At 42.7% G+C, this 25,190-nt stretch overlaps 3 protein-coding genes across 5 annotated transcripts; 2 read left to right on the plus strand and 1 right to left on the minus strand.

The window, feature by feature from the left end:
• Nucleotides 1-5,611: 5,611 nt before the first annotated feature.
• On the minus strand, nt 5,612-17,944 carry arel1 (apoptosis resistant E3 ubiquitin protein ligase 1). 3 transcript variants are annotated; one of them, XM_070842649.1, is made up of 22 exons: nt 17,897-17,944; nt 16,778-17,005; nt 16,159-16,327; nt 14,282-14,502; nt 13,856-13,927; nt 13,368-13,594; nt 12,949-13,186; nt 12,671-12,840; nt 12,282-12,462; nt 11,898-12,142; nt 11,662-11,739; nt 11,439-11,580; nt 11,223-11,344; nt 11,053-11,128; nt 10,815-10,924; nt 10,531-10,710; nt 10,079-10,204; nt 9,486-9,615; nt 9,319-9,377; nt 9,144-9,233; nt 8,878-9,053; nt 5,612-7,993 (listed from the first exon to the last, which is right to left on the minus strand). In XM_070842649.1, exons 2-22 carry the CDS (start codon nt 16,923-16,925, stop codon nt 7,891-7,893), a joined length of 3,063 nt encoding a protein of 1,020 aa, XP_070698750.1. In that variant the 5' UTR covers nt 16,926-17,005; nt 17,897-17,944; the 3' UTR covers nt 5,612-7,890. The 3 variants fall into 3 exon arrangements, with proteins under 3 accessions (XP_070698750.1, XP_070698753.1, XP_070698749.1); XM_070842652.1 differs by having other exon boundaries at nt 17,916-17,935; XM_070842648.1 differs by lacking the exon at nt 17,897-17,944 and having other exon boundaries at nt 16,778-17,066.
• Nucleotides 17,945-17,998: 54 nt separating this feature from the next.
• Nucleotides 17,999-20,393, plus strand: fcf1 (FCF1 rRNA-processing protein). The gene is made up of 8 exons (XM_070842539.1): nt 17,999-18,050; nt 18,639-18,703; nt 18,815-18,886; nt 18,968-19,116; nt 19,257-19,329; nt 19,435-19,522; nt 19,960-20,054; nt 20,167-20,393. The coding sequence occupies exons 1-8, from the start codon at nt 18,048-18,050 to the stop codon at nt 20,213-20,215; spliced, it is 594 nt and encodes a 197-aa protein (XP_070698640.1). The 5' UTR covers nt 17,999-18,047; the 3' UTR covers nt 20,216-20,393.
• Nucleotides 20,394-21,704: 1,311 nt separating this feature from the next.
• Nucleotides 21,705-24,803, plus strand: vash1 (vasohibin 1). The gene is made up of 7 exons (XM_070842836.1): nt 21,705-21,926; nt 22,275-22,363; nt 22,772-22,828; nt 23,222-23,296; nt 23,403-23,784; nt 24,358-24,467; nt 24,678-24,803. The coding sequence occupies exons 1-7, from the start codon at nt 21,705-21,707 to the stop codon at nt 24,748-24,750; spliced, it is 1,008 nt and encodes a 335-aa protein (XP_070698937.1). The 3' UTR covers nt 24,751-24,803.
• Nucleotides 24,804-25,190: the final 387 nt, after the last annotated feature.

The following is a 25,190-nucleotide window of genomic DNA, read 5'->3' on the forward strand; positions in this document are numbered from 1 at the left end:
AATTTAAGAGTATGGAGTGCCAGCCTGCATCCTCACACACCAGCATCTCTGAGCCAAGCTGAATGCAAAAACCATCATGTCTTTGACGCTGCTGTCAAATTGTTTGTCTCTCAACAGATCCAACTTCACAGCGCAGAGGTGAAGGTGATATGCGGTTGTGCACTGCAAACACACTTTAAGCTGGCCATTGCTGATCTGTACACAAAGAGAGATGGCACATGTGCTGACCACATGTGGCTACCATTCTTGTGGTTGCACGATTGCAGTCACTGGAACCCATTTAAAACCTCATTCTCTAACTGGTGAAAGTATGAATGAATGAATTCCCCTCTGAGTTGACAAACTCTATGATGACTTCTAGCTCAAAGGATGGCTAAAAGCTGTGGAGCTCCCACACTGTTATGATGTGGCCCAAACCACAGAGTGGTGATTCATTCACAAACACTGAGCCTTAGGTATTGTGGTAGATGCTGCCACTCTTTTAAAGTGAAATCTAATACAATCTGTAATTTCACTCTTAGAATCTCCAAACATTTAAGGTTTATGTCAGTGATGATAGTTGCCATCAGCTACACTTTAAAAATCTTTTCTAAGTATTCTTAATAATTCTCAAATTAGCAAAGTGTTTATCAATACACCTACTAGAGCAGTAACATGATCACAGCATCCTGGCTCAGTCCATGTAAATGTATAGCCAAATATGCCCACTCTCTTAAGCAGGATATTCTTGGAGACAGAGCCTGGCCTGGTAAGGAGGTACAGCCCAGTGCCAGCCTCCTGGAGCTCCTTACTGGCTCGGAGTGGCTGTGGTTGGAAAGAAGGCCAATGCCAGGCTCATTACTGGCCAGTGCCAGCCTGAGAGTTTGGACATTTCAAGGCTCTCAGCCTTGAAACATCCCATCAAGTATTTTTCTATTCGCATAACTGTTGGCATCAGGATTAATGACTAACTTTGGGGTTGACCTTATGACCTCAAACTAGGGTCTTAGAATTTGTGTTTAAGTGCCCCATTTGTCTCCATGGTTCAGGAACTGTATGAAGAATTTTACATGCATGTACAGTTAAAGGGACAATTTGACATGTTGAAGTTTATGAGCAGACAGGCAGACAAGATTACGAGTCCACAGCAGCTGTGAGGCTGTACCCAAGGCACAGGACAGTTTCAGCTAAATTCTCAGCACGCTAAAATGTTCACATTCAGCAAGGATAATGTTCGCTGTCTTAGTACAGCTGAGACTGATGGAATGTTATTAGTTTTGTGTGCGTTTTTCGGCTATTTGGTCATAAACCAAAGTGTTGGACAAATTAAAATGCTGACATGATGATGGCGCTAAATCAAACATTAAGGGATCATCAAAGTTATTCTATTCATCCTGAGGGGGGCATGAATGTCCCTGCCAAATGTCATGTCACCCCATCCAATAATTGTTTGCACACGCTTTGAGATCAGAATCTCATTGTGGCACTACAGGAAGAATCAGGGAACCACCAAAGTGACTATGGCACATCCTCTGGGAACAATGAATGTCTGTACATAATGTAGTGACAGTCAATCTGGTGGATGTTGAGATAATTTAGAGCAGGGGTGTACAAACTTTTTTCACTGAGAGCCACATACAGAAAAACATACAAAGAGCTGGGCCACTCACTAGAAGTGAGCTATATTGCTAACTTTAATTCACTAGAGGTGAATCAATCAAATGTAGGTAAATTCTGCTTGATAACTGAATATGATTCAAGAAAAAAAAAAACAGCCTTTCCATTAGTGGACTTTCATTTATTAGTTGTGGTACAAGCTGGTCTTTGCCTTGTAGATTCTTGTTCAGTGTGTTAAGGTGATCAGTGAGATCCACTAAAAATGCCAACCAGAGAGGGTCACTGAGCTCATGAAGAGGTCCTTCTCTCTTCAAAACTGGTCCATTTCTGACCTCAGGATATAAGACCGCTACAGCACAGAGCCACGACTTAGCCAGCGCACATGAGAATGGTAGCAGCACTAGCATCAGCATCAGAGAGGGAAGCTTGAAATAGTCTGTGCTAGAGCCCTGGTGCTTGAATTAACAGCCTTACCTCCACTTTCTTGCCCCTCGGCGGACACCGTAGATTCCTTTGCGCTCACAGCTGGAGCTCCATCCGTCGTACCTCCACACAGCTCGTCCCATTTAAGTCCCATCATGCCAACTGCATCTGGCACAGCTTCAAAAACATCCTCACCCGTCGTGGTGCTCTTTAGACTGCTAACATCAAGCAGCTCCTCCGTAATGCAAAAGTGATCGTCATTAGTTATTAGCTGAGCTCTCATCGTAGACCGCGTCTGAAACTTTCTACACTCACTCGCTCTCTTACGTTTCCTTAATTCTGCCATTTTGGGTCACCTGTAGCAAATGTCTTCTTCTATTACTTATTTTATAGAGAAGCTGCCTCGTTCAAGACAGTTACTCCACCTAGCGGTGAGACTAAGAAGTACAATACAGTCCAGCGCAAGTTCCATGTGTATTACAATACATTTTTAGAATTTCCTGCGGGCCAATGAAAATTGGGAGAATTGCACCTCGTGTGGACACCCCTAATTTAGAGGATAAATGAAAACTATATGGTATATGAAAAGTCTGAGGATCACCAAACTTAGAGGGAATTACCCTCTGAGGATGATGAATCGCTGTATAAAATTCCATAACAATCTGTGAAATAGTTGCTGATGTATTTCAGTCTTAATTTAAATGGAGGACTGACTATCAGACTTGACATTGCCATCACTGGAGCTAGCAGTGCTGAAAACATTTCCTCTGCACTGGATGTTCCCTGCACTTACACTGTATCACATCACGTTGAATCCCACTTCACAGCCTATTCATATTTGCTATGGTGACAACAATACTGACAATAGGGACGGAGCAGCACAGGGGTGTCAAACACTTGGACGGTCTACATTAGCGGCTCTGTCTTTACAAAGGAAATATAAGGAATGACATGTTTGCCGACACACCGAATACAATACAGCTGCATATCCCAGCCGGACAACTAACCTCATGAATCAATAGCCTCTCTCCAACATCATATATAACATAGACAGCCATCAGCTGGGGGACACTTAATCTCCACACTAGCAGTCTTCCAAGACTGCTTGCGGCTATAGGCTTCTGCTTTCCTCTGACCTCAGCGGCACACGTGGAGGTTTATATCATTTTCAAAACAAAACATGTGTTGGCAGTCCTGTTTCTGATAGAGGAATGCATTTTAATGAGGCCTTTTCATCTGTGTGTGGCAGCTTGTACATGGAGTTCAGTGTGGACTTGCAGCATCCCAGCTAAGGCATTGAGAGCCAGGTCTCAGCACTTAAATCACAGAGGATTGATAGGAGCAACAGAGAATCTGTGAAATATCAAGAGATGGGTGGAAAAATCTCTTTAATCAGCAGCAACATCCCATCCATACATTCCTTTGCTGCACTTAGTTTCCAGACCATTGTCATCACTCTGATGTGCACTTCTAGCAGCCGTTTTCCACATAATCCTCAATCATACCGATTTTAGAAACACACTGTCGCCAGTCACAAAGGATGCCAGTTAAGACCCTAAAAGGGCAACTGCAGAAGACACAGATGAGGCAGAAATTCCCCCCAAAAGCCAAACAGTCAAAGTCATTTTAGTGGTCGGCCATTGTGAAAGGAGCGAGAGAACTCTGTGGTTGTTCTGGAGGACTGGAGCACGCTTGTCACATTGCACATCCTGGTGTTTGCCAGTGTTCAAACTTATGCTTGAGGGACCTTTTGGATGTAACATGAAGTGAGTACACTATATAGTAAAAGGTAGACTTCCTGGGAGACCAAGAGTCCAGACCTGCTGCTGGAGCGATGTTCTCCTGTTCTTCAACAACCCTGATTAAGATTGGCCTCTAAATCAGCCCAATCATCACAGATGATGAATACCTGCAGCCAATCCAGTTGGCAGTTAATCAGTAGCGTCCAATCAGATAATGAGGACCTGCATGTTGGAATGGGAAGCAGACAACCCCACGGCTGTTTAGCAGGAAGGAGGGAGAGTGGTCATGTTCTTAAGATACTTAAGGCGTGCCACGTTTGTGTTGTCTGCCCCGTGAAGATCAATGTCTGCGGACAATTATCTTTGATCAGAGAAACTGATGGACATCTCCTCAGAGGGAGGGTGTCTGACTCAGAGATGGGAAATGAGGCACTGCATTCTCGATTATGTAGATTATTTGGTTGAGGAGAACCACCCATAAATTGACTCCCCCTGGAACTTGGCAACCCTGAACCCCAAAATCGAGCTGCAGCCATGTCTGGAGATGTTTATGGAATAGTACATGGAAAATTTGTCAGAGAAACATGTTTTCCCAGGGAATTAGTATCATCAGATGAATTTACAAAAATGCACAGTATTGTAGCTGAGCGATCTCCCACAGGTTCCCTGGGGACGGACAACCGTTCCAACATGGTACATTACTCTTGGTGAGCGCCAGAGGATGACTTTCTGATTTGTGGTCCCTCTTTAGCAAGCATTCCTGGGGGAAATTTGAGAGAGACCATTATGCAAATCCACAGGTGCATGCCAAGACCAAATAACTGGACTCCTGCCTCCAAGTACTTCAAGATGCCTTTCTGCCTGCTCCTGATAGTGTTCAGACCACAGTGTGAGGAGACACGCCAGGAACATGTGGGTGTAGTGTGGAGAGCCATGGGGCCTGCGTGTCCACAGCCTTCAAGCAAAGCAATTAAAAAAGGATTTCTCCTCGTGGAGTCCATTATCGGACGTGCAAACATTCAGTCATGCAAGAGTGTGTTCCTAACACATCTTGTGCTGATATGGTTGTCAGTTATGCCACCATCTCCATATGCTGTAAGGAAAGGGAGCCCTTGTTTTCAGTTTGGTATTATCACATTCCATGCTCAGCAGAGCTCCCAAAAGATTGCGTCCATTACTTCTTCAGCTGATGTGAAAGCAGCAGGTTTGAATGAGCTTTGTTTATTTTCATGTGTTGGTAAGGTATGTGTCGTACGTGTGTGGGGAAATGAGAAATGTCTGTAATGGAGGGGATTTAATTTAGCTTGCTCTGTGTTGAAGACTGGAGGTGCAGAGGGTCAGCTGAAGACAGGAAAGCTCCTCATCATTTACTGCTGGCGAGCTGTCCTGAGGGACGACAGCAGAGGAAGGACACGTCCTCTATTCCCGTCATATGGAGAGCCACTGCCCCCTTGTGTCTAAAACATGAAAAGAAATAAAGTGGAAGAAATAAAGTGATTATGAAAGAGCATACTTTTTGTCAGGGACCAGTCTTACGATCAGGAACCAAATTATTGGTGCTTTTGTACCACAAACTTTGTCCCACTTATTAAGAAAATAGCGGTACCAGTGATAAAATGTCACATCTGTTGTAAACTTCAAGTAAACACCAATCTATTGTGGACGTAATCTTCATTATGTTGAGAAGACCTTTGGTCCTCTTGGCAATTTTCGGACCCCAGCTTAGACACCGATGGTGTTCATGCTCAGCCACGTGCCATCTTCGAGTCCACATCGAGATTTGACAGCGTGAAAAGGGAGTGTGATAACACTACTTCACACAATCCAAATATGATGCACAAAAAGTGAGATGAAGTGATAAGAATTCAGTCCATCGTTTTTTATTCCCATAAACAAAGGGCCTGCAGTGCAGAGAATCTCAAGCATTCATCAGCAGAGGCTTGCCATTAAAAAAAAGAAAAAAGTACCCGAGCTTCAAAGTCATAGCCAAATATTTCACAATATCTACATTGCTAAAAGTCACACTCGTCTAACCCAAAAACAATCCAAACATAAAACAGAGAAGCAGATGCTCTTGAAAAGCAAAACATTAAACAAGAACATAAAACTACAGGACAGACCTCCTTCGTATTTGTTTATAATGGTCACATCTAATGGAACAACTAACACATGAAATGCTTAGACCAGCTTTACTTCTGATAAATATATCAGCCATTGGTATTGGTGCTGAAAACACACCCTTAATGAAACATTTTCATAAGCACTTATAACATTTTCACTTCTCTCCTCAGTACATTAGGTCAACATTGCACAACCCAAACAAACAAAAATCCATAAACCCTCTTATAAACCTCTTAACACTGTAAAAGGCCAGCTAAAGCACAAGCAAATGCTCATCAAATCCCAAGCGGACGCAGTATTGGCTCGGGTGAACCATGCAATTAATCCCAACTGGCAGCAACTACAGTCAAAATGTGACATCTTTGCCATTCGACAACGGTGACGAGAAATCCCGCAGTGGCTGAGTCAAACTTGTGCAGCTTACTGTGAGACAGAAAGTGCATCCAGAGTGCTCGGTGGTGGAACATGAGCGTATTCAAACCAAAATACTATTGAGAAGAATCATCCATTGACGTTTTCTTTTTTCCTTCAGAGTTGAATAATCTAAGACTTTTCTTATATGCTCTACAACCACTCTGACTGGCAGCACACACGATAACAAAATGGCTAAAGAACATGTAAACTCTGGAACAGTAAAGGAATGCTACACAATTGTGAATAGAAAAAAAAAAAAAAAAGAAGACAACTCTGTTGGCTCAAGATATTGACTGACAGCATTAAAGATAAATAGTTTTTACAGTAACATAAAATGACATAATCTCCACTGATATAATGCTGTAGTTTACTGAGGATGTTGGATAATATGGCTAAAGGTTGTACGGACAGCACTGGAAGGAGGCAACTATGAACAGACCATGTGTGTATGCTTTGCTATGCATGTGCGTAAACACATATACACCTGTGTCAGAGGATGCAAAGGTGACATAGGAGATTCTGAGGTAAACCCATAACAGGCTGGGGATGAAAAAAGGATAAAGCATGCAGCATATATAACAAAATGTTATATATGGGCTCTCCACAACATCCAACCAACACTCACATCCACAGTGACCCCTGCACGTACTAGTAGAAATGTCATTATCTAACTACGACTTATTATTGTCGACTAAACTTCTCTCACCTACGCACCTCTCTGGATACAATCAGAGGCAAAGGACATGAATAAGGCAGGTTATAAAACATAACAAAAACATTTACCCCTCCAGACGAACGGATTTTCAACAGAATTTTGTTCAAAGACACAATAAGTTAAAAACATGTATAAACAATAGAAATTACTTGGCTTTCTTTTAAAACCCTTTTCTTAAAGGAGAAAAAAAAAAAAAAAAAGCTTATAGAAATCATATAAACTCTCAACCCATCAAACGTGCAGTAATAAAGAAATCCCTTCTCCTTAAACGTTAAATCAAATAAAGTAACAGGATGAAAACCTATGTATGCACACTAGTATGTACAAGTATTGAAATAAAAGAGTGATATTATATATTTACATACACACATCAGTCCCTGATCGATTAAGGCCAAAGTGCTGCAGACGCACCCACATCGCACGTAGGCTGCTGTTGCACTTAAGTGTTCCTCAGTTTGCAAAATGCGAAAGAAGCAGTTATACAGTAATACTCAAGGCCTTTGCTCTAACATCATGTCTTTCAAACATATAAAACTAAGCAAACTTTAGCATTAAGAAATAAAACTAGCCCAAACCTCACCTTTTTACAGCAGTTCCTGGTTTCCTTTTTTTTTTTTTTTTTTTCTTACAAAAGCGAGATATTTTATATACACACAGTAGCGTGAGAGTTCATTTGACTCAGTCCCGGTTTCAGGACAGCCATCTGGGACTTCTGACTGCCTCTCATCCTGAGAGAGTATTTTATAGGGAGTCTGGGGGATTCTGTGCTAAGAAGCCCACTGTTAAATACAGATGAATGCAGGGAACTGGTGCACTGGGGTGGACAGTGCTGGTCTTCCTCTTGTACAAGTGGAACCACAGTGCCAGTGACGGGGGGAGTCAGAGCATGCCGAAGCCCTCGCTTCCCTCGCTGATGGCCAGCTTCAACATCTTGTGCAGCTCCTCATAGGAGTCATAGGTGGGGAGGCACAGCTGGTTAAAACTAAAACAGAAGAGAGGAACAGTGAGAGACAGCTAATTTTGAGATCCTGCTAAAGCCTTTATATGATAATTAGGCATAATGCTATTCAAAAAGTGGTAATACTCTTAACAAATCCAATGAAAAAACAAAAGCCAAGAACTATTAAAAACACATTAATGAGCCACTCTCTTGCACTGAGTGGTTCGTCGCAACCATAAACACAGCAAATGTAGTTTATTTTAACTTTATCCCATATACACCATTCTGCTGCTGGAAATACTCACTAGAGAAGAATCACCAAGAAATGCCCCATTTACTCTATTTACTATTACTTTGCTACAGTTCCAAGCTGTTCTGGGAAATTACTGAGCCATTTTTAGCAAAACAGAAGAGTCGAAAACCACGCTGGCAGCGCTGTGAGGCTGTACTAAGGCACAGTGATGCTCTGAGCTAAGGTTTTTCCAGGTATAAAAATTGTGTTCATCATCTCCGGCATATTAGTATTAGTGTGTATTATCATGCAAATTGGCACTAAACAAAGTACAGTTCAGGGTGATGGGAATTCTTTAAAATATCAAACCAATCAAACTTTCTAAATTTCTTTTTTTGGTCATTTCATTCCCGTAGTAGACTGTGCGTGGGGCAGAGACACAACAGGTGTCTCCTGCTGTACTCGAACCGGGACAAAGACGAGTTTGACCAAATGATGCTGCTAGAGAAAAGGATCGCCACAGTCATTAGGATACATCACCTGGGGACCATGAATGAGTGTGCCAACAACCGGTGCCTCTAAGGACCGTGAATGTTTGCACAAAATTTCATGACAAGCCAATGACAATAGTAGTCGTTGAGATATTTCAGTCTGACCAACCAATAAAGACCAAAGCCTGCGTTTTCCTCCTCACCATGTGTGTGCAGTGGGCAAGGTGCTGTGTGTGGGGGCGGCGATGATCTGGAAGGAGGGGCAAAGGGTGTTGAATCCCCCAGGGGGAAGCTGAGAGGAGCCGGTGGTGAACTGTAGCAGACGGGCCAACTCCTCCTGGGTGAAGCTGGACACCACCGCCCAGAACCACTTCATCACCTGTGGCAGCAGAAGATCAACATTCTCAGACACTTTCATCAGTGGCCCGCAGTTGGACGAAAACAAAGACGGAGAATTTCCATGACATACTTTCTCTCTGAAGTGCCACGATCCTCCGACAATCACAGCGTGGGCCTTGAAGTCCTGCACATTTATATCACCGGTGCCACACATCAACAGCTGAGGAGATCAAAAAGCAAGAAATTTTAATTACCCCGCGGTATTTTAAAGCTCAACAGGATTTTATTATAAACATCACACGTACCTCCAACTCATTCTCATCAAATATGGCTAGCAGGTTTTCTGGAACCAGTTCGTTCAAACCTGCAATGGGTCAGGAAATTACACTAATTATGTGCACATTAACCGGAGATCTCAAATGAGATCAATTGGCAAAAAAATGGCAGACTGCAGCTGTGCTAGTTACCTTACCTTTCAGGAAGTGTTCCACCTCATCTCTCACCTGGCTGGCCAGCCTGTACTGGGCCAGCAGGTTGAGATAATGCATCTTGTTTTCATTGGTAACAGCGATCTGAGCTCCCCCTGATATCAGCTCCACCACCTGCAAGAGAACATGTGGCAGGACATAAATATCAGGCAGAATACACATAACGGTAAAACAACACAAGGCATTAAACAGTTTAAAGAAGTTGCCTGTAAAGGCAAGATAGGAGAGACGGGATTGGCATATGTAAGAGTTCAGAAACTTCCTTTACCTGTAAAATCTATTTATATGAATCTAAGATGTATCTAATTAGAAAGATACTTTGTTTCAACAAGGGGAGTTACACAGCCAGTTATTCTGTGGTATTTTATAACTGAGCAACAAAGTTTTGAAAAGGGCCACAGATGCCAAACTGCTCTCATTCACCTTCATGTAAACTCACCACTCCCCCTCTTTACGAAAAACTAGATACTTGCCAAACAAGCAATATGGTTTCTTTTGTTTGGTTTATTGCTCCTATCTCCTGTGAAATTACATCAGGGATAAAAGGGGGATGTTCCTTTCCAACGTGTTGCCTCACCTTCTCCAGCTGTCCTGACTTGCTGTACTTCTCCTCGGCAAACACAAGGTCCATTTCACTCACGTCATTGTTTAGGATGAAGCAGACTTTAGTTTTGTAGAACTCCTGGTCGTCCGTCTCAAAGTACTGCGTGTGGAAAATAAAACGAAAACACAGGAAAATGACGTTTTTAAATAAACACGGCCCTTCATCTCCTCGGTGGAAGGATAAAGCTGTAATTGGGTCGGTTTTACTTCGGAGCTTTGAAATCTTAGGAAGTTGGATAAACAGCAAAACACGCTGGCTAGTTCTCCATGAAATAAGCCATGCCAAGAAACAACTCAGGTTCCTTGGCTGCGTGAAGAATGTTAAAGTGATGAGACCAGTTGACATCAGAAGGTAAACAATCAAAACATGACCTTCCAACTTCCGAGGAAACCGTCTTGTCTGTGCTGATGTACCGTGTTCCATACCTTGTAGTTCATCCTGAGGCCAATGATCTGGGCCAAGAAGGAACGCGTAAAGCGAGCTCGGACCAGCTGTTTGTAGGCCCCACCCAGAGCGGACTCGTAAAGACACTTTCCGACAATGCGACCTGCAAACTCATACATCTTTAGACGCAGGTGGGCTGGCCGCTCAGCGTTTGGGTGCACCTGGAAAATGAAAATAAATGCTCTCTTATTAGTTTTATTTGCATGTGTGTTTAAGCATCTGCAAGTGGATTTCAAAGTATAGGTGGTTAAAAGGACTAACTTACGAGGCCCTGGTTGTTGTCGCTGAAGCGGGTGAACAGCTGGTTTGAGGTGTCAAAGAGGGTCTTACAAATCAGCTCGAACCACTCCCTGCGAGGCCCTCCCCAATCCAGAGCTGCAGAGAAATGTCTCAGTTTGAGCAGCGTGCTAACCTCTTGGATTACTGTCTGTAGCTTTCAGTAGTACATGAACTAAACACTTCGGAGGGATGCTCTCTCGGTTATATTCAGATGTTTTGTTTACCTTCCTCGTCCTGAAACACGACCTCAAAGTTCTTACTCCAGTCTGACACCGAGAAGTTCCTTGTAGCCTTCAGGGACTGAGCAACACAAAGAGGGAAAGATGAACTCAAGTGCTCACCTATTTTCCTCAAGCACAGCTTATGCATCATAATACAGTAAAGCAGCACTCACTGAATCTAGAATGGAGTGGCGGGTGATTTTTAGGCAGGTCTTGGTGCGAGGTCTCTTGGAGTGGATGTGCCTGAGTTCACGTTGAAAGAAGTTCACCTTGTCTTGGAACGTTTCAGAGCCGCCTGTGGACAACACCATCAAATTACCGCTATGGCCTCCACAAATAAGCGCAGCTGAATAAGTGCAGCTCAAGGCAAGAGTACTCTCGACACAAACCAATGTTCTTGTGCAGAAAGCGAATGAAGGTGGCAGCCATGATGTTCCTGTCTTTGCAGCTGAGCTCCACGGGAGGCTGTATCCCATCATCCACCACTAGAGTTAGATACTTGTGAACCGGATCGGGACCATAGTAGGTAAACTGAAAAGACAGAAGATTACCATGAGTTTTGTCAAACCAACTGAAGGATCTCCAGTGTTTTCTGCCATTGGTTCTTCTTACCTTCGTTCCTGGGCATACTCGAAACGTGAAAAGGCGCCACGGAATAATTTTCAGGTAGAACTCCTTCACGGATAGTTGCTGTTTGACATCAAAGTACAAATCAGGGTCATCATACATTAACGCATGTTGAGTTCTACCTTCTCAAACACAAGATCTGTTACTGTCTCTTGCTCATATACCCAAAAGCTGAAGAGGAAAAAATAATTAAACCTAATCTTTCTATCCTGGCCACTCACCTTTGGCGATATGTAACAGTAGACCTTTTTTGGTTTCTTGACCTTCTCGGGTTGCCCCTCCACAGGAGAGTCGTGCTCATCCTCCTCTTCACCCATGGAGGGCCTCCTCTGAGGAGCCAGCAAAGAGGAGGCCGGTAACTGCCATGAGGAACTGCTGTAGTTCCCATTGCTGTAAAGGTATGCCTCAAAGTAGATACTTATGCCTGGAGTGGACACATTCTTCTCCACGCAGGCCTTCTCATTCTCTGCAATATGATGGTATGAGTGTTAGGCTGAAGAAACACATCCCCCTAAACCTCTACAGCGCCTTAAAAAGTTATCAGAAAAATACTGCTTTTCTGGGTGCGATTTGTTCTAAAGAAAAATGTTTTTCTGTCTGCTCACCACTGAGAACAATAATGTCAAATTCCCCATTGCTGAGCGGCTGGTCCTTGTAGGAGATGCGGGCCCGGAAACAGCCCGTCTTCCTCAGGGTCAGTCTCAGCAGAACCTGGCACTGCTGCTTGTTGAGTGAAACGGACTTACTGCAGTACTCATCCAGACCGTCGTCATCCACTGTGCCCAGCTGGAAGAACAGGAAAACTAAAATGAATCCCAGGTCAGACGGTTGGACCGGTGAGAACCTGTACTATTTAAAAGCTAGTGACTTTTGCAATTGGGAACAGAAGGCTGCAAAGAAATACCAGCTTTCATTTTTACCCTCGTAATCAAGAATTAAATCTCTAAATTACAGTAATTACAACGGGTAATAAAAAAGGGGCTGGTTGGCTTACAGAGTGCACACGGACGCTGTAGTTGGCCTCATCTGTGAGAGATGTGGAGTTACTGGTGGGGTTTCCATACTCGTCCCTGGGCTCAATCTGCAAAGTGTGCTGCTGGCCATTTGTTAGCACCAGTGTGGAGAAATGGTAGGCTATCTTGGTTTTGGACGGGACAACTGTACCTGAAGTGAACAAAAGAACGGAAAAATACTCAGTCAGCAAGACAAACTTGTTTAAGTACTAATGACTTCCTAATAATTAAAAACAAATAGTAGTATAAGTGGTAATACCTGGCTGAAATATCTTGTAATAAGGGCTGTAGGCTACATTGAGGCCACCCAGCTTGACAGCAACCTCATAGCGTCCAGCCTTGCGCACAGTGAAGGCCACTTTGACTACATTGGACTCTGGTTCTTGCAGAACCTCCTGTGTAACAGGGATGTCCAGAGCCAATTCAATGTGGGTGATGTTGACCCTCAGTCCCACAGGCCGATGGGCTGGGAAAGGCTGGCCATTCTTATAGTACAGCTGAGAGGACAGAAGTACAAAAGTACAATTTATTTCAGAGAACGCACAAGTCAGTTTTACATTTGCGAACATAGTTTTGCTAACCAAATACTCTAGACACTGCTGCGTGTGTAAGAAAGTCAGTTACAGTAGGAACAAGAGGTACAGTGCATCATTAGCTTCAATAGGACTCACTGTTCACCTGAACTCTAAAGCTCATAGTCTGCCCGACTTCCTGCGGTTCCTTCCAATCCCAAGACACCTTGCAGGAGCGTGGGTCCAGGTAGTTGCCCCGGACATAGTCATAGATGCTGCGGTCACCGCGTCGCCCTGGATCCTCATTCTGCAGGAAGCTGACCACCCTCGCTGCAAGCTCACAGAGGAACTTGATGGTAAAGACAAACGCTATGATGGAAACAGTAATTCCACCTGCCACAAGAAGGGAAGACGCACAGGAGAAAAGTTTTATTTGCAATAAACACAATATATCTATTCAAACATAGGAAAGAACATTTGTCAAAAATTTATGAGAGCAAAATCTTCTGAAAAATCCTTGGGCTATGCAAATACTGTAAAGCAATTTATGAAACTGGTTGTACCACTTTACAGTTAAAGTATATTCTTGCAGAAACCGTGAGAGTGAGGACTGACTAAGGAGGATTCGATCTATACAGCTAACGTAGGACTTACCAATCACGTAAAACATGAGGTCCCTTATCAAGAAGCACAGCGCCACAGTACAGCCAAATATGAGGGCTCCAGCTGAAACAACAAGTGGACATTGGACCAATCAATAATCTAAATGAAGACAATACACAGTTTACATTTTAATGGTCTTATGTTCTTTTCTTTTTAAGACTTTGTTTTATGACTACACAACCCTAGGATGAACATCAGCATGACTATATTTTACACGGCGTCCTGTCGAATGAAGAGGCAAAAAGTTAAAACATTTATTTCTGTTAATTGTCCTGCATTTATGTTTGTTTTTATGAGAGAGAAAAAGATGGTGGTCTGTACATAGAAATGAAGCAACACTGAACTGGGACTCCTTTAGCAGCACCACTAATCCAATTTAAGTGTATGTGTTATATCTGAATGAATAAAGGATCTCACCAATTGACCACTTCTCATTCAGACGCCTCTCAGCAAGGCTGTGCACCAGCCGGATCTCGTAGTCCTGGTCACGACTCCCCCTGGACGTCTGGAGGATCTTAATACCTGTAGACAGCTTTATGTAGTCTTCGTAGTAGTAGCCCCAGGCAGCTAGAGACAGCTGCAGTTGACTGTCAAACACAGACAGATCATCCAGATTCAAACAGCCCAAGGTCTTCAGTCTGCAGCGGAAAACAAAAGTGAAAGTACATGATAAATAATAATAAAGTAATAAATATTGACTGTATACAGCCTTTAGAAGTACAACGCCACCAAGGCTGCTAAGTTTCAGTTTCTAGGCCTGTTGAGCAAAACTGCTGAAATAACTGCGCACAACACGTTGGCCCACACACAAAACAAACAGTTTTTGTGAAACACTGCATGACGAGGAACCTGGATCCTATCAGCTTGACTCTTTAGTTATGTCAACAGGAAGTAGTGAGATGGTGTGACATGTTGCATCTGGCCTTACCAAAAGACTTCAGATTAAAGCCGTAAAGCTTTATTACATGGAAAGGGCTAGATAAGCACTGCAGGGCAGATAAATGGTTGCAACCATTAAAACTGAAACATAATCTCCTATTGTAAAGCTGCTACTGCAACACTGTGTCTTCGTCTGCAAGTAGCCTTTCATAACATGGCCAAAATTATTGCGACACAATATATTATCTCTATTATTACTATAATGAGATAAAAAGAAATTCTACCACTTCAGTAACTAGAAAACACGCTGAAAACCTTTTTTTTTTTGCATTTTCAAACACACTCTCAATCCAAAAATTTCTATCACAACTTTGTACAGAAAAATAAACGGGACTTTTTTTTTCCAACTACCAAATTTACACTGTCAACAAGACATTTTTCAACAAAGCCAATGCATCTCACATTGCTTTCTTTGTCTAATACGATGAAAAATGTACAGTATGCTGTGTGGTTGATTACCTGCCTTGTGTTTGTTACTGTGATAATGATAAAAAAAAAAAAAATCTTATATGTTCATAATCAAAAATATAAGTGTATATATGTGTTTTTTATCATCCAACTCCCAACTACACTTGCTCTGAGAAGTAATGAGAGGTTAATGTTAGTCTGCAATTTCAATTCCGCCATATACAGTATAATATTTTTAAATGAGCGCACAGGTCATCTTCTGTTACTACACAGTTAGTTACTAAATTGAAGACATAATTACGTGTGATAAAGGTTTAAAAATCCAGTCTGTCAAAATAGCAATGGAGGCAGTGATAGTGTGACAGTCATGACCTTCAGAAATGTGACACTGTGTCCCATCGGAAATGTTGGACAGTTTTCCTTAAAAAATGATAACTATCATATGACTATGTTTTTGAGAAACACAATTGACCTTTAGAAACATTAGAATCGACTTTCCTTACGCTGAGGCAGGGCAAACAGGCAACAATTTAATAAAGCAGTGTCTACTTGTCATAGCTGGTCCTTATTGCATCAATAGAGAGCATCCAAGATGCACACACACACACCAACATCTGCATTGCTGCAGGGTCTCACACTTGCAGTCTCTAAAGAATACTTTTTACTGCAGTGACCCTCTGAAACACTGCAGCCTGTGCAGCTCAGTGTCAGCAAACTCAGCTAACCATGCATGGAGAGGCTGCCCTCAAGTGGACATACGTAAATATAGCCAACGTAAAACATGTCCATAACAACATAACCAATTCAAGACATTTAAAAAAAACACTATGGGGAAAAATCTACATTTATGACATGCCAGCCAGTAATTGTTTTAGAATAAGTAAAGCTGCTCATGATTGTTTGCCAAATTGGTGTAAATGTTAAACTTAAGACCTTTCATTGCTTACGTATGGTAATAGTGCTCCAGGTTCTGGGAGAAAAGCCACTCCTGGAAGGCAAAGTCTCGGAGCAGCTGGATATGGGCCTCTGCAATTTCCCTCCACCGCTGCTGTTCCTTCACCACCTCTTCCAGTCGACTCAGTACACTCAGACTCAGTTCCTCCAGTGTCTGTACATCTGTTTGACACATGAACAGCACATAAAAAAATCCCCAATCACACACTGGCCAACCAAATGACTATCAGTAATTCCCCGGAACCGGCTTAAATACTCATTAAAGTCTATTATAATGAGTATTTAAGCCTGTGCTGATTGTCCATGCATGCCACATGCAACTCATAAGCCTGAATGTTCCGTGTTCAAAACCAAATCATGACCAAGGTTAAACACAGTTCACGTCCAGTTAAACCTGACACTTATCTCTGGTATTTTTTTCACAAAAGCTCTGAAAGATGGTGGATAAGCTCATAGTTAGAAAACCAGCATAACCAAAGACTTTCAAGCGATAATAACCAGTTCTGCAGAAGTGTCCTTGTGCTTTCTTCAGCCTGGGTTAGAGGAGCAACCAAACTTCTAAGCTGTAATAGTCATGCAAATCTCAAATGAAGACAGCTATAGCCCACTGACCTTCAAATAAGTGCCTGTATTGAGAGAGGCTATGTCCTTGGAGCCATTCCTCAATTTGACTCTCTTTTCCTTTCTTCCAGCGCACTTCCCAGAAGAAGATCCACGACACTGAGCAGAGCAGGAAGGTCAGGAAGAAGCGGCGGTCCATCAGACCATCTTTCAGCCTTCACTCAGACACCTCCGTGCTCAAAGGAAAACTGCCACTCACCAGGGGGCTTGTCAAGATTCCTACAACCGAAGACAAACCTGATTTAGATCCAAAACAACTAGATCAAAATACACAACAAAAGTTTTCTACAAATGGATCCTAATGAGGCACTCTGGTCATCAAGACGAGAAATGACTATGCCCGAGAGTTTCACAATAAGCTGCTCTGCCAAGAAAGCATGAATATTTAAGTGTCACCTTGGAGAAGTGTTGGCTGATGGGAGAATAACATTACATGTAATCCACAGCACTGAATTATGCATGAACAACTTGGCTACAGAATGGTCATAAAACTCTCACCGGTATCTGTTGAGCCTGGGCAAACTACACAAGTCAAAGAAACCAGGTCACTTACAGTCTAAATACACTGTAAATGCCATCCAACTACGACAGATGATGCAAACGGTACTGGTGATGATGAGGCGTGCTAGCTCAGGTGTCAAAACGTTTCCAAATGTCATCCGCTGCCACCGTTGTCATCAGCTGGATAGCTAATGTTGATTAAAAAAACCAGTTAGCTTTGGCTTAGTTACGTTTAGCGGACAACTCCACGAATCACGTTTCAAAAACAACACCGGGAGCAGATCACAAACAGGCTAGCTGCATCACCATCATTTCTCGCCTGGCTAAGACAACAGGGGCGCGATGTAAAGCTGGATGCTAACATGCTAAAAACTGTTAGCATCGCACAGACAATCTGCTACTGTGGCTTTACTTGACTGGCGAACGACAGCACAATGCTAACGGCTAGCCAAGTTAGCCAACAATGTCAGTCGTAATTTTTAGAAACCTCGTCGCCAAACCAAGGCGGTCATAAAGGTGCACATCAACAACATGTCCACGAGACACCGCTCGCAATATCACAGCCACACAGCGCAAAACTTCAAATGTAAAAATGTCCTTAATCTATACCTTTAAACAGTGGATCTACCTTCGTTTGTTAGCTTTAGCTTAACAACCGGAAAATGCGCAGGAGAGGCGTCGAGCTTTGATTACGTCACCGGTAATCTTATCGATACACGAGGAGAAGGGGAGCGAGTTTCTGTGGTCTCAAATTTTAACCATGGTATGTATTATCTAACAAGTTTAAAGCTTCACGAAGACTGTCTTGATAATGTATGTCCGTTAAAGTATGCTGTTTTGTACTATATTAATCAGACGTTGAAGCTTTTTAGCAGGAAGACTGCTAAGCTAAGTTAGCTAGCCTAGCTTCTAACCTGAAGTAAGCGATGCTCATAGGCATTAAAGAGTGTGCTAACACTTACAACGCCACGACGACTGACAGGAATAATACTCATCTAATTATATAATTCATTTTCATAGATCTTCAGAGATTAGTCTCAAGATTTATTAAATTCAACCAACTTCCCTAAGTGACCATGGATGCAGCCCTAGTGTTTAATGCTAGCTAATCAATTTCAGCATGTGTTTTGTAGATGTAGATTTCGTAGTGTAGGTCCACTTCCTATTGAAAGAACACCTTCAGTAAGTTCAGTATTTGTGTTTTTTTGTGATTAAGCGTTAAGCTGTGAGTGGTGGTATCGATAGAATCAATGGAGTGCTTGTGTTGTCTTGTGTGGTCTCAAAGCCTCCACTAACACAGCAACAGATGCTGTTTGCTTTAATTTCTGTGTTTGTAACTTCTTCACCCTAGGGGAAGCAGAAAACCAAGAAGTTTGCTGTAATGAAGAGAATGATTAATTTGAAAGATCATCGACTGTGAGTTTTACAAATTAATTTCTTTTTTTTAAAAGACCAGTCACCACTGTGTGTTGCGGGGGGCGTCTTTAAGATCTGTAAAAACACTGTAACTCCTTGTTTGTTTTGTAGAAAAGAGAAAGATCGCGCTAAACGAAGAGAGACAAAGAAGAAAGATCCCTCAGCGCTGAAGGAGAGAGAAGTGTAAGTTGGTCACACAAGTTCTTGAAGTGGATGATGACTTGTGGTGGATGGCACCTTCACTTTTTCTTAATTTTTCTGCAGGGCAAAGCATCCATCATGCCTGTTCTTCCAGTACAATACTCAGCTTGGACCACCGTACCACGTCTTGGTCGACACCAATTTCATCAACTTCTCCATCAAGGCCAAACTGGACATTGTTCAGTCTATGATGGATTGCCTGTATGCAAAATGTAAGTATTGTTGTCAGTCACACCATATTAATGAGGATAATGACCATTTTCCAATGTATTATTTATATGTAACTATTCAGAATATTATTTAATGATAACATAGAAATGTCATATTTGTTCTGCAATTTCATCCAATCCAGGTATACCATATATCACTGACTGCGTGATGGCAGAGATTGAAAAACTTGGAATGAAATACAGAGTCGCACTCAGGTACAAGCTATTGAGTTTCAGATTGCATTTGGGGCATGAACGTATTCTGTTTATGCACAAGTTACTTTTTTGTGATGACATTTTTTGCTTGTTTTGTTTCTACAGGATTGCCAAGGATTCAAGGTTTGAGCGCTTGCCGTGCACACACAAGGGAACATACGCCGACGACTGTTTAGTCGATAGGGTGACACAGGTAATGTGCTTTTTAATGTAATGCCAAAGTGTAGATACCCTTATCTAATGACCAGATGGCTGTCCCACTTGGACAGTAATTTACATTTTAGGATGTATTTACAATCATACTTGGAATTGCATCCAAAAACCTGCATGAAACTATACATTGAATACAGAGAGTGCATTACATGTCCAAGCAGAGAAATTAATCCAGAGCATTGTAATGCAAAAGCATTTGCGGTTGTTTCTTATAAACTGACCCTGCAGCACAGGTGGTCTTTGAAGCAATAAAACTTTTATAGAACTGCTCCAGTTATGGCTGCTATTAGCAACAGGAGACCCAGCTGAGATGAACTGCAAGTGGCACAACAGTTATCATAATATTATCGTGGGTAAATGTATGTCGTGTAACACTGTGTAGTTTTGGCACTCATTTACGTAAATATATCTCTACAGCACAAATGTTACATCCTGGCAACTGTGGACAGAGATCTGAAGAGAAGGATCCGGAAGATACCCGGAGTTCCCATCATGTACATCTCAAACCACAGGTACAGTAACACTATTCCAATTTTTGCTTTAAACATATGGTAACTTTTTATATGTGTTTTTTCTTCTTTTTTGCATAAAATGTGAACTTTTTTCATCTTTTCTTTCATTCAGGTACAATATTGAACGGATGCCTGATGATTATGGTGCCCCAAGGTTTTAATATCTCTACAACTGAACTACACTTGTAAATAGACTGAAGTTTCCTGTTTAATAGTGCTTTATTTGCCTATCATGTATATCAAAATTGTGAGGGTTTGAAGGTGAGGGTGGGCTGTGTTTGATCATAATGTAAATTACTTGAAAACATTTTGTTTTAAGAATAAATGAGTTGCAATGCATGTTATCGTTGGTCTCCAGTTTTTCCAACATCGCAACTTGTGTAAAGACGTGTTATATGACGGCTGGAGCCAATCCCACATGACATTGATCGAGAGGCAGGGTGCACTTTGGACTAATTGCCCGTTAATAATTATCCTATTCTATTTCCTTTTAATTTGATTACAGAGGAAATATTTTAAGGCTTGTTTGTTTTTTTTTCCAATGATGCTTTTAATTGAAATGTATAATGGAAATATAGATACAAGATCGAAGCAAAGCAAGCTAGTATAACTAGTAAATTAATGAGAAATTAATCACTAATCGACTGAGATAGACATGTTGAAACTTAAACTGTAGGATGTCTCTTTTTCATTAGTGTTTTTTAATTTTATGTCTGAAATAAAATTACTTCATCCTTCCACCACAGCACCAAACACTCTACTTTTAGGTTACTAAATTGAAACACAACCCCAAACTGGTGCGTTGTGGCACTGTTAATAACCGCAAGCACTTTTAACTGATGAATGTATAACGAGCGGAGCTGAGGTTCACACCTTTCGGGGAGCACTTGAATGCAGCATTTGTCACGGCTGAGATCTTCCGCTGAGTACGGAGCATGCGCAGTAAGCGGAGGTCTGGGAGTGTCTGAGCGGCTCGTTGGACGTGAATCCCACCCGCAGCCGCTGAAGCCAGGAGCATCTGCATGAACAATGAACCGGCTGACTTGGAAGGAAATCATTTGAAACGCAGATGGACTGGATGTCTGCGGAGCTCAGAGGTGATCGGACCGGACACCAGCAGTGATTTTCGGGATATATGTGTGGTGTGAATGACCTCTAACGGTACAGGGAATTAGTAATTTCTAATACTTTGTTGTCTGCAGAGTCAATCCTTTTACAGACTGTGATAGCGTTAGATTGGCGGGCTTGCTGATGAACTTTCACATTAAAATAGGCTACACATCTAATGCTTGAATCACCATTGTGTCTTTATATGTATGTATCCACATGAATATGTGATCACTGAATGGCCTATAGTCCACTAGATTTAACCAAAGTGCTGGATAGTTAAAGGCAAAGTCATTCTTTATTCCAAAAAGAGGCTTTTTTCCCCCTCCTTTGTACTTCACTTGTGAAATTATCACAGTGGTGAGTCTTAATCACAGCAGATCACCTTTAGCTTTAAGTCATTGGTGGCACAGGCTGTTGGATGTCATGAGCTGGCCATCTGTTGTGGAAACCTACTCAAACCTGCAAGCAGATTAACCAGAGACAGGTCCAGGGCATCAGTCAGGACGTTTCTGTGCCTGTTGGCTTCCTGGTGGAGGAGGGATGCTGAGGGCCACTGTGGGCTCAGTGCAGGAGAGGGAGGAGGAGCAGGAGGACGAAGGCGAGGAAGAGTTGAGGGATGGAGGGGTGCCTTTCTACGTGAACAGAGGAGGCCTCCCGGTGGATGAAGAGACTTGGGAGAGGATGTGGCGCCATGTGGCTCGAATACACCCCAATGGTGAAGCTTTGGGGAAGGAGATCCGGGGTGCCACTGACCTGCCCAAGGTAAAGTGTTGGATATGTAAAGCTGCATGACAGGAGGAGCTGGTGCACTTCTCACTGTGCATGTGAAACTTACACAGGCTGGAGAAACAATTAACGCTCATGCCATAAATACTCCAGTAGAAATGATTATTTTTGCTCATTAGTCATCACAGCACTAAAACGAAATGCTTTAAAATGTGCTTTAGTCACAGAAGAATGGCACTTTTCATTCATTCCTCACGAGGGTGGTTAAAGAGCAAGATACTCTAGCCATTAGTTGGTGCATCGCACAAGACTACATTCTCCAGCTGCAATGAATGTTGGGATTGTATGATGGTAATGCAGTTGTTTGGATGCTCTGTCTCACAGATTCCAATACCGAGTGTGCCTACATACCAGCCTACCACCACTATCCCACAGCGCCTGGAAGCCATACAGAAATACATCAGGGAATTGCAGTATCCTTTGACTAAGTTAGTCCCACAGTGAGCTTAAAACAGTAACTATTCTTGATAATTTGTCATGTATAGTTAAGAAAGCTATATTTCACGCACCGACCTTGGATGTAAGATGCAGGTATTGTGCTCACAAATTAAATTTTATGAGCCCCACTGACTCCCACTGTTTTGGCACACTTTGATAAATATGGGCCAAACATCAGAAAGTAGGCCGCTGTAGATACTATATTCTATATTAAGCTTGATTTCCAGTCAGAGCAGAAATTCATCCATAATTAACAAACAACCTATGAATATCACAAAGCACTTTAAGTGGTCGTCTCTTCGCCAAGCTGCATGCAGCGGAGTATTGTCCCACTGCAGTTTCACGTTGTTCTGTTACATTTTGGCCTTAACCGTGTCCCACAGGTACAATCACACAGGAACACAGTTTTTTGAAATCAAGAAGAGTCGGCCTCTTACTGCGTAAGCACATTTTCTTTATCATCAGTCGTCTGCGTTACACTTGTAGGGCTTTATGGCAGCAGTCACAAGATGTCTGCGATGGCGTTTGTTGATTTCCTATGGTTCAGCCTGTGCTGCTAATGCCTGGTACGTGTGGATCAGCTGTGCAGCATCTCTGGTTCACCCCAGGGCTGCAGGAGTAGACACTCAAGTCAAGCAGCAGAGGCCTGGATCACAGTTTTCCTGACCGTGCGTTATTAGATTTAGCAGCACAAATTTTATTTCCATGGCTGATGGAAAATGTTTTTGTTTGACTGCTTAAAATCAATAACAGTGTGTTCGTGTCACACGTAGTGCTCTCAGTAGTGTGCTTATATCACAGATGCTGCTCTCTTATTCAATTGCTCTGCACAGGTTGATGGACATCGCTAAAGAGATGACACGGGAGGCTCTGCCAATCAAATGCCTGGAGGCGGTGATCCTGGGGATGTATCTTTACAGCGTGTTTTTAGCATATTGTTGTTTTACCAGATTTTGACTCTATACTTGAGAGTCAGAGATCAAATGTCAATTTCCTTGACCCACGTTTACACAGTTACCTCACCAACAATATGCCAGGTGTGGAGCGCTTCCCCCTCAGCTTTCAGTCTCACTTCTCAGGGAACCACTTCCACCACATCGTGTTGGGAGTCCACAGCGGGGGACGCTTCGGCGCGCTGGGCATCAGCCGGAGGGAGGACCTCATGTTCAAGCCCCTGGAGTTCCGCACGTTGATGGACTTGGTGCAAGAATTTGAAGGAGCCTACAGGGGCTACTGGCACACCCTGCGCAAGGTCAGGATTGGCCAGTACGTGTCCCACGACCCTCACAGCGTGGAGCAGATAGAATGGAAACATTCGATACTTGACGTGGACAAGCTGACCAAGGAGGAATTACGGAAGGAGCTGGACAGGCACACTCGAGACATGAGGCTGAAGGTGTGGCACAGTGCTGTCTGTAGTGGAGTTTTCGTGATCATTGTGAAGTCTAACTTTCACTTTATATTTCTTCCAAATCTTTTTTTTATTCAGTTGTTTAAATCTCATTATGCTGCTGACACCAAGCACCAAGTTTATGGGGCTGTTGCAAGACTTATGCCAATGATGAGGAACATAATTTGTCCTTCCCTAACTGCTTATTAGATTTCTTTTGACATGCCGTCTTCATGCGCGGTGACACCGACTTGCCCTGCTGATTGAGGAGCAATCTTTCTCTCAAACAACGCTCTCTCATCACCTCTCATGCTGGCATAATGAAGGCGGCCTTGGTGCTTAGCTCTGTGCATAATAAAACGAATTTGATGGCTTGACTCTGCTCTGCTGTGGTTCATGCATGGCTGGATCAATCCATCAATAGCTGATCTTTTGCAGTGAGTGCTGTGCACAATCACATTAAATATACAGGCAGACTCCAGACACTGACGCCGGGCCTAGTTACCTTACTTGTATGCAGTGTTTTAAAGTGATTGATTGAAATTCTATGTTGATCTTCTGTGTGGATTGTGCTTGCAGATCGGAAAGCCTGCACCGCCCTCTCCCACCAAAGACAGGAGAAACAGCATGGGTTCACCCCTCAGAGGGCCAGCCAGCCCCATCCGCAGGATCAGCCGGGTCGAGAGACGGTATGGTTAATCATGTGCTCCTGATAATTTGGTTTTTCACTAAAAATACAGGCACTACGGCCAATGATGTGAAATGATGGTAGTGTTGGACCACAGATGTCCCATGACCTAAGGGGAAGGAGAAGTAGTTCATGAATTAGTCACAGGTTCCTTCTAATGTGAATAAAACTCATTGTCTTGTCTCATGCACTTGTGTTTGTTTTGTTGCAGTCCCTCCGGAGAGAAGAAGGTTTTGGAACAAAAATCATCTGCAGACATAAATGGATACCAGATTAGAGTCTGAGGAGGAATTTTAGTTTGCTTGGAAAGTAACAAGGTACCACACACTTGTTTCACGGGGGCCATAGACTTCCTCAGAGGCTTAATCCTCGGTACACTTTGGCTTATTCACACAATGCAATGTTGAATAGGTCACCAGCAACTTTTCCTCTCGAAAACAAATGCCTCATTCAGCTATGTCTATGTTGTTAGAGGCGTTTTGTGGAGCAGCTCCTGTGGATAGTAATTGGTGCTGGCAATGCTCCCAAATTATAAAAAGGGGACAAAAGTGCAGTACTTTGTAAACATTTTAAACAGCTGCAGAGTTTTGCTAACACAACGCAATGAGAAATATGACTCTTCTCTGACACTGGGCAAGACTGCCACTCAGTGTAAATGTGCTACTGGACATATCATAGGTTTTTGTGGTGTTATTATGTTCAACAAAAGCTCTTAAGGCTCGTC

Source organism: Pempheris klunzingeri, chromosome 13 (assembly GCF_042242105.1).
Source record: "Pempheris klunzingeri isolate RE-2024b chromosome 13, fPemKlu1.hap1, whole genome shotgun sequence".
NCBI lineage: Eukaryota > Metazoa > Chordata > Actinopteri > Acropomatiformes > Pempheridae > Pempheris > Pempheris klunzingeri.

Excerpts from the sequence above, each read along its gene's own strand:
- arel1 (XM_070842649.1), bottom strand. The coding sequence starts at position 16,925 with ATGGACCGCCGCTTCTTCCTGACCTTCCTGCTCTGCTCAGTGTCGTGG. Across the intron at positions 13,187-13,367 it reads CTATGAGCTTTAGAGTTCAG|CTGTACTATAAGAATGGCCA; the intron begins GTGAACAGTGAG and ends CTGTCCTCTCAG. Across the intron at positions 10,711-10,814 it reads GCGACAACAACCAGGGCCTC|GTGCACCCAAACGCTGAGCG; the intron begins GTAAGTTAGTCC and ends TTCATTTTCCAG.
- fcf1 (XM_070842539.1), top strand. Across the intron at positions 19,117-19,256 it reads GGATTGCCTGTATGCAAAAT|GTATACCATATATCACTGAC; the intron begins GTAAGTATTGTT and ends CATCCAATCCAG. Across the intron at positions 20,055-20,166 it reads ATGTACATCTCAAACCACAG|GTACAATATTGAACGGATGC; the intron begins GTACAGTAACAC and ends TCTTTCATTCAG.
- vash1 (XM_070842836.1), top strand. The coding sequence starts at position 21,705 with ATGCTGAGGGCCACTGTGGGCTCAGTGCAGGAGAGGGAGGAGGAGCAG. Across the intron at positions 22,364-22,771 it reads AAATACATCAGGGAATTGCA|GTACAATCACACAGGAACAC; the intron begins GTATCCTTTGAC and ends CGTGTCCCACAG. Across the intron at positions 22,829-23,221 it reads AAGAGTCGGCCTCTTACTGC|GTTGATGGACATCGCTAAAG; the intron begins GTAAGCACATTT and ends TGCTCTGCACAG.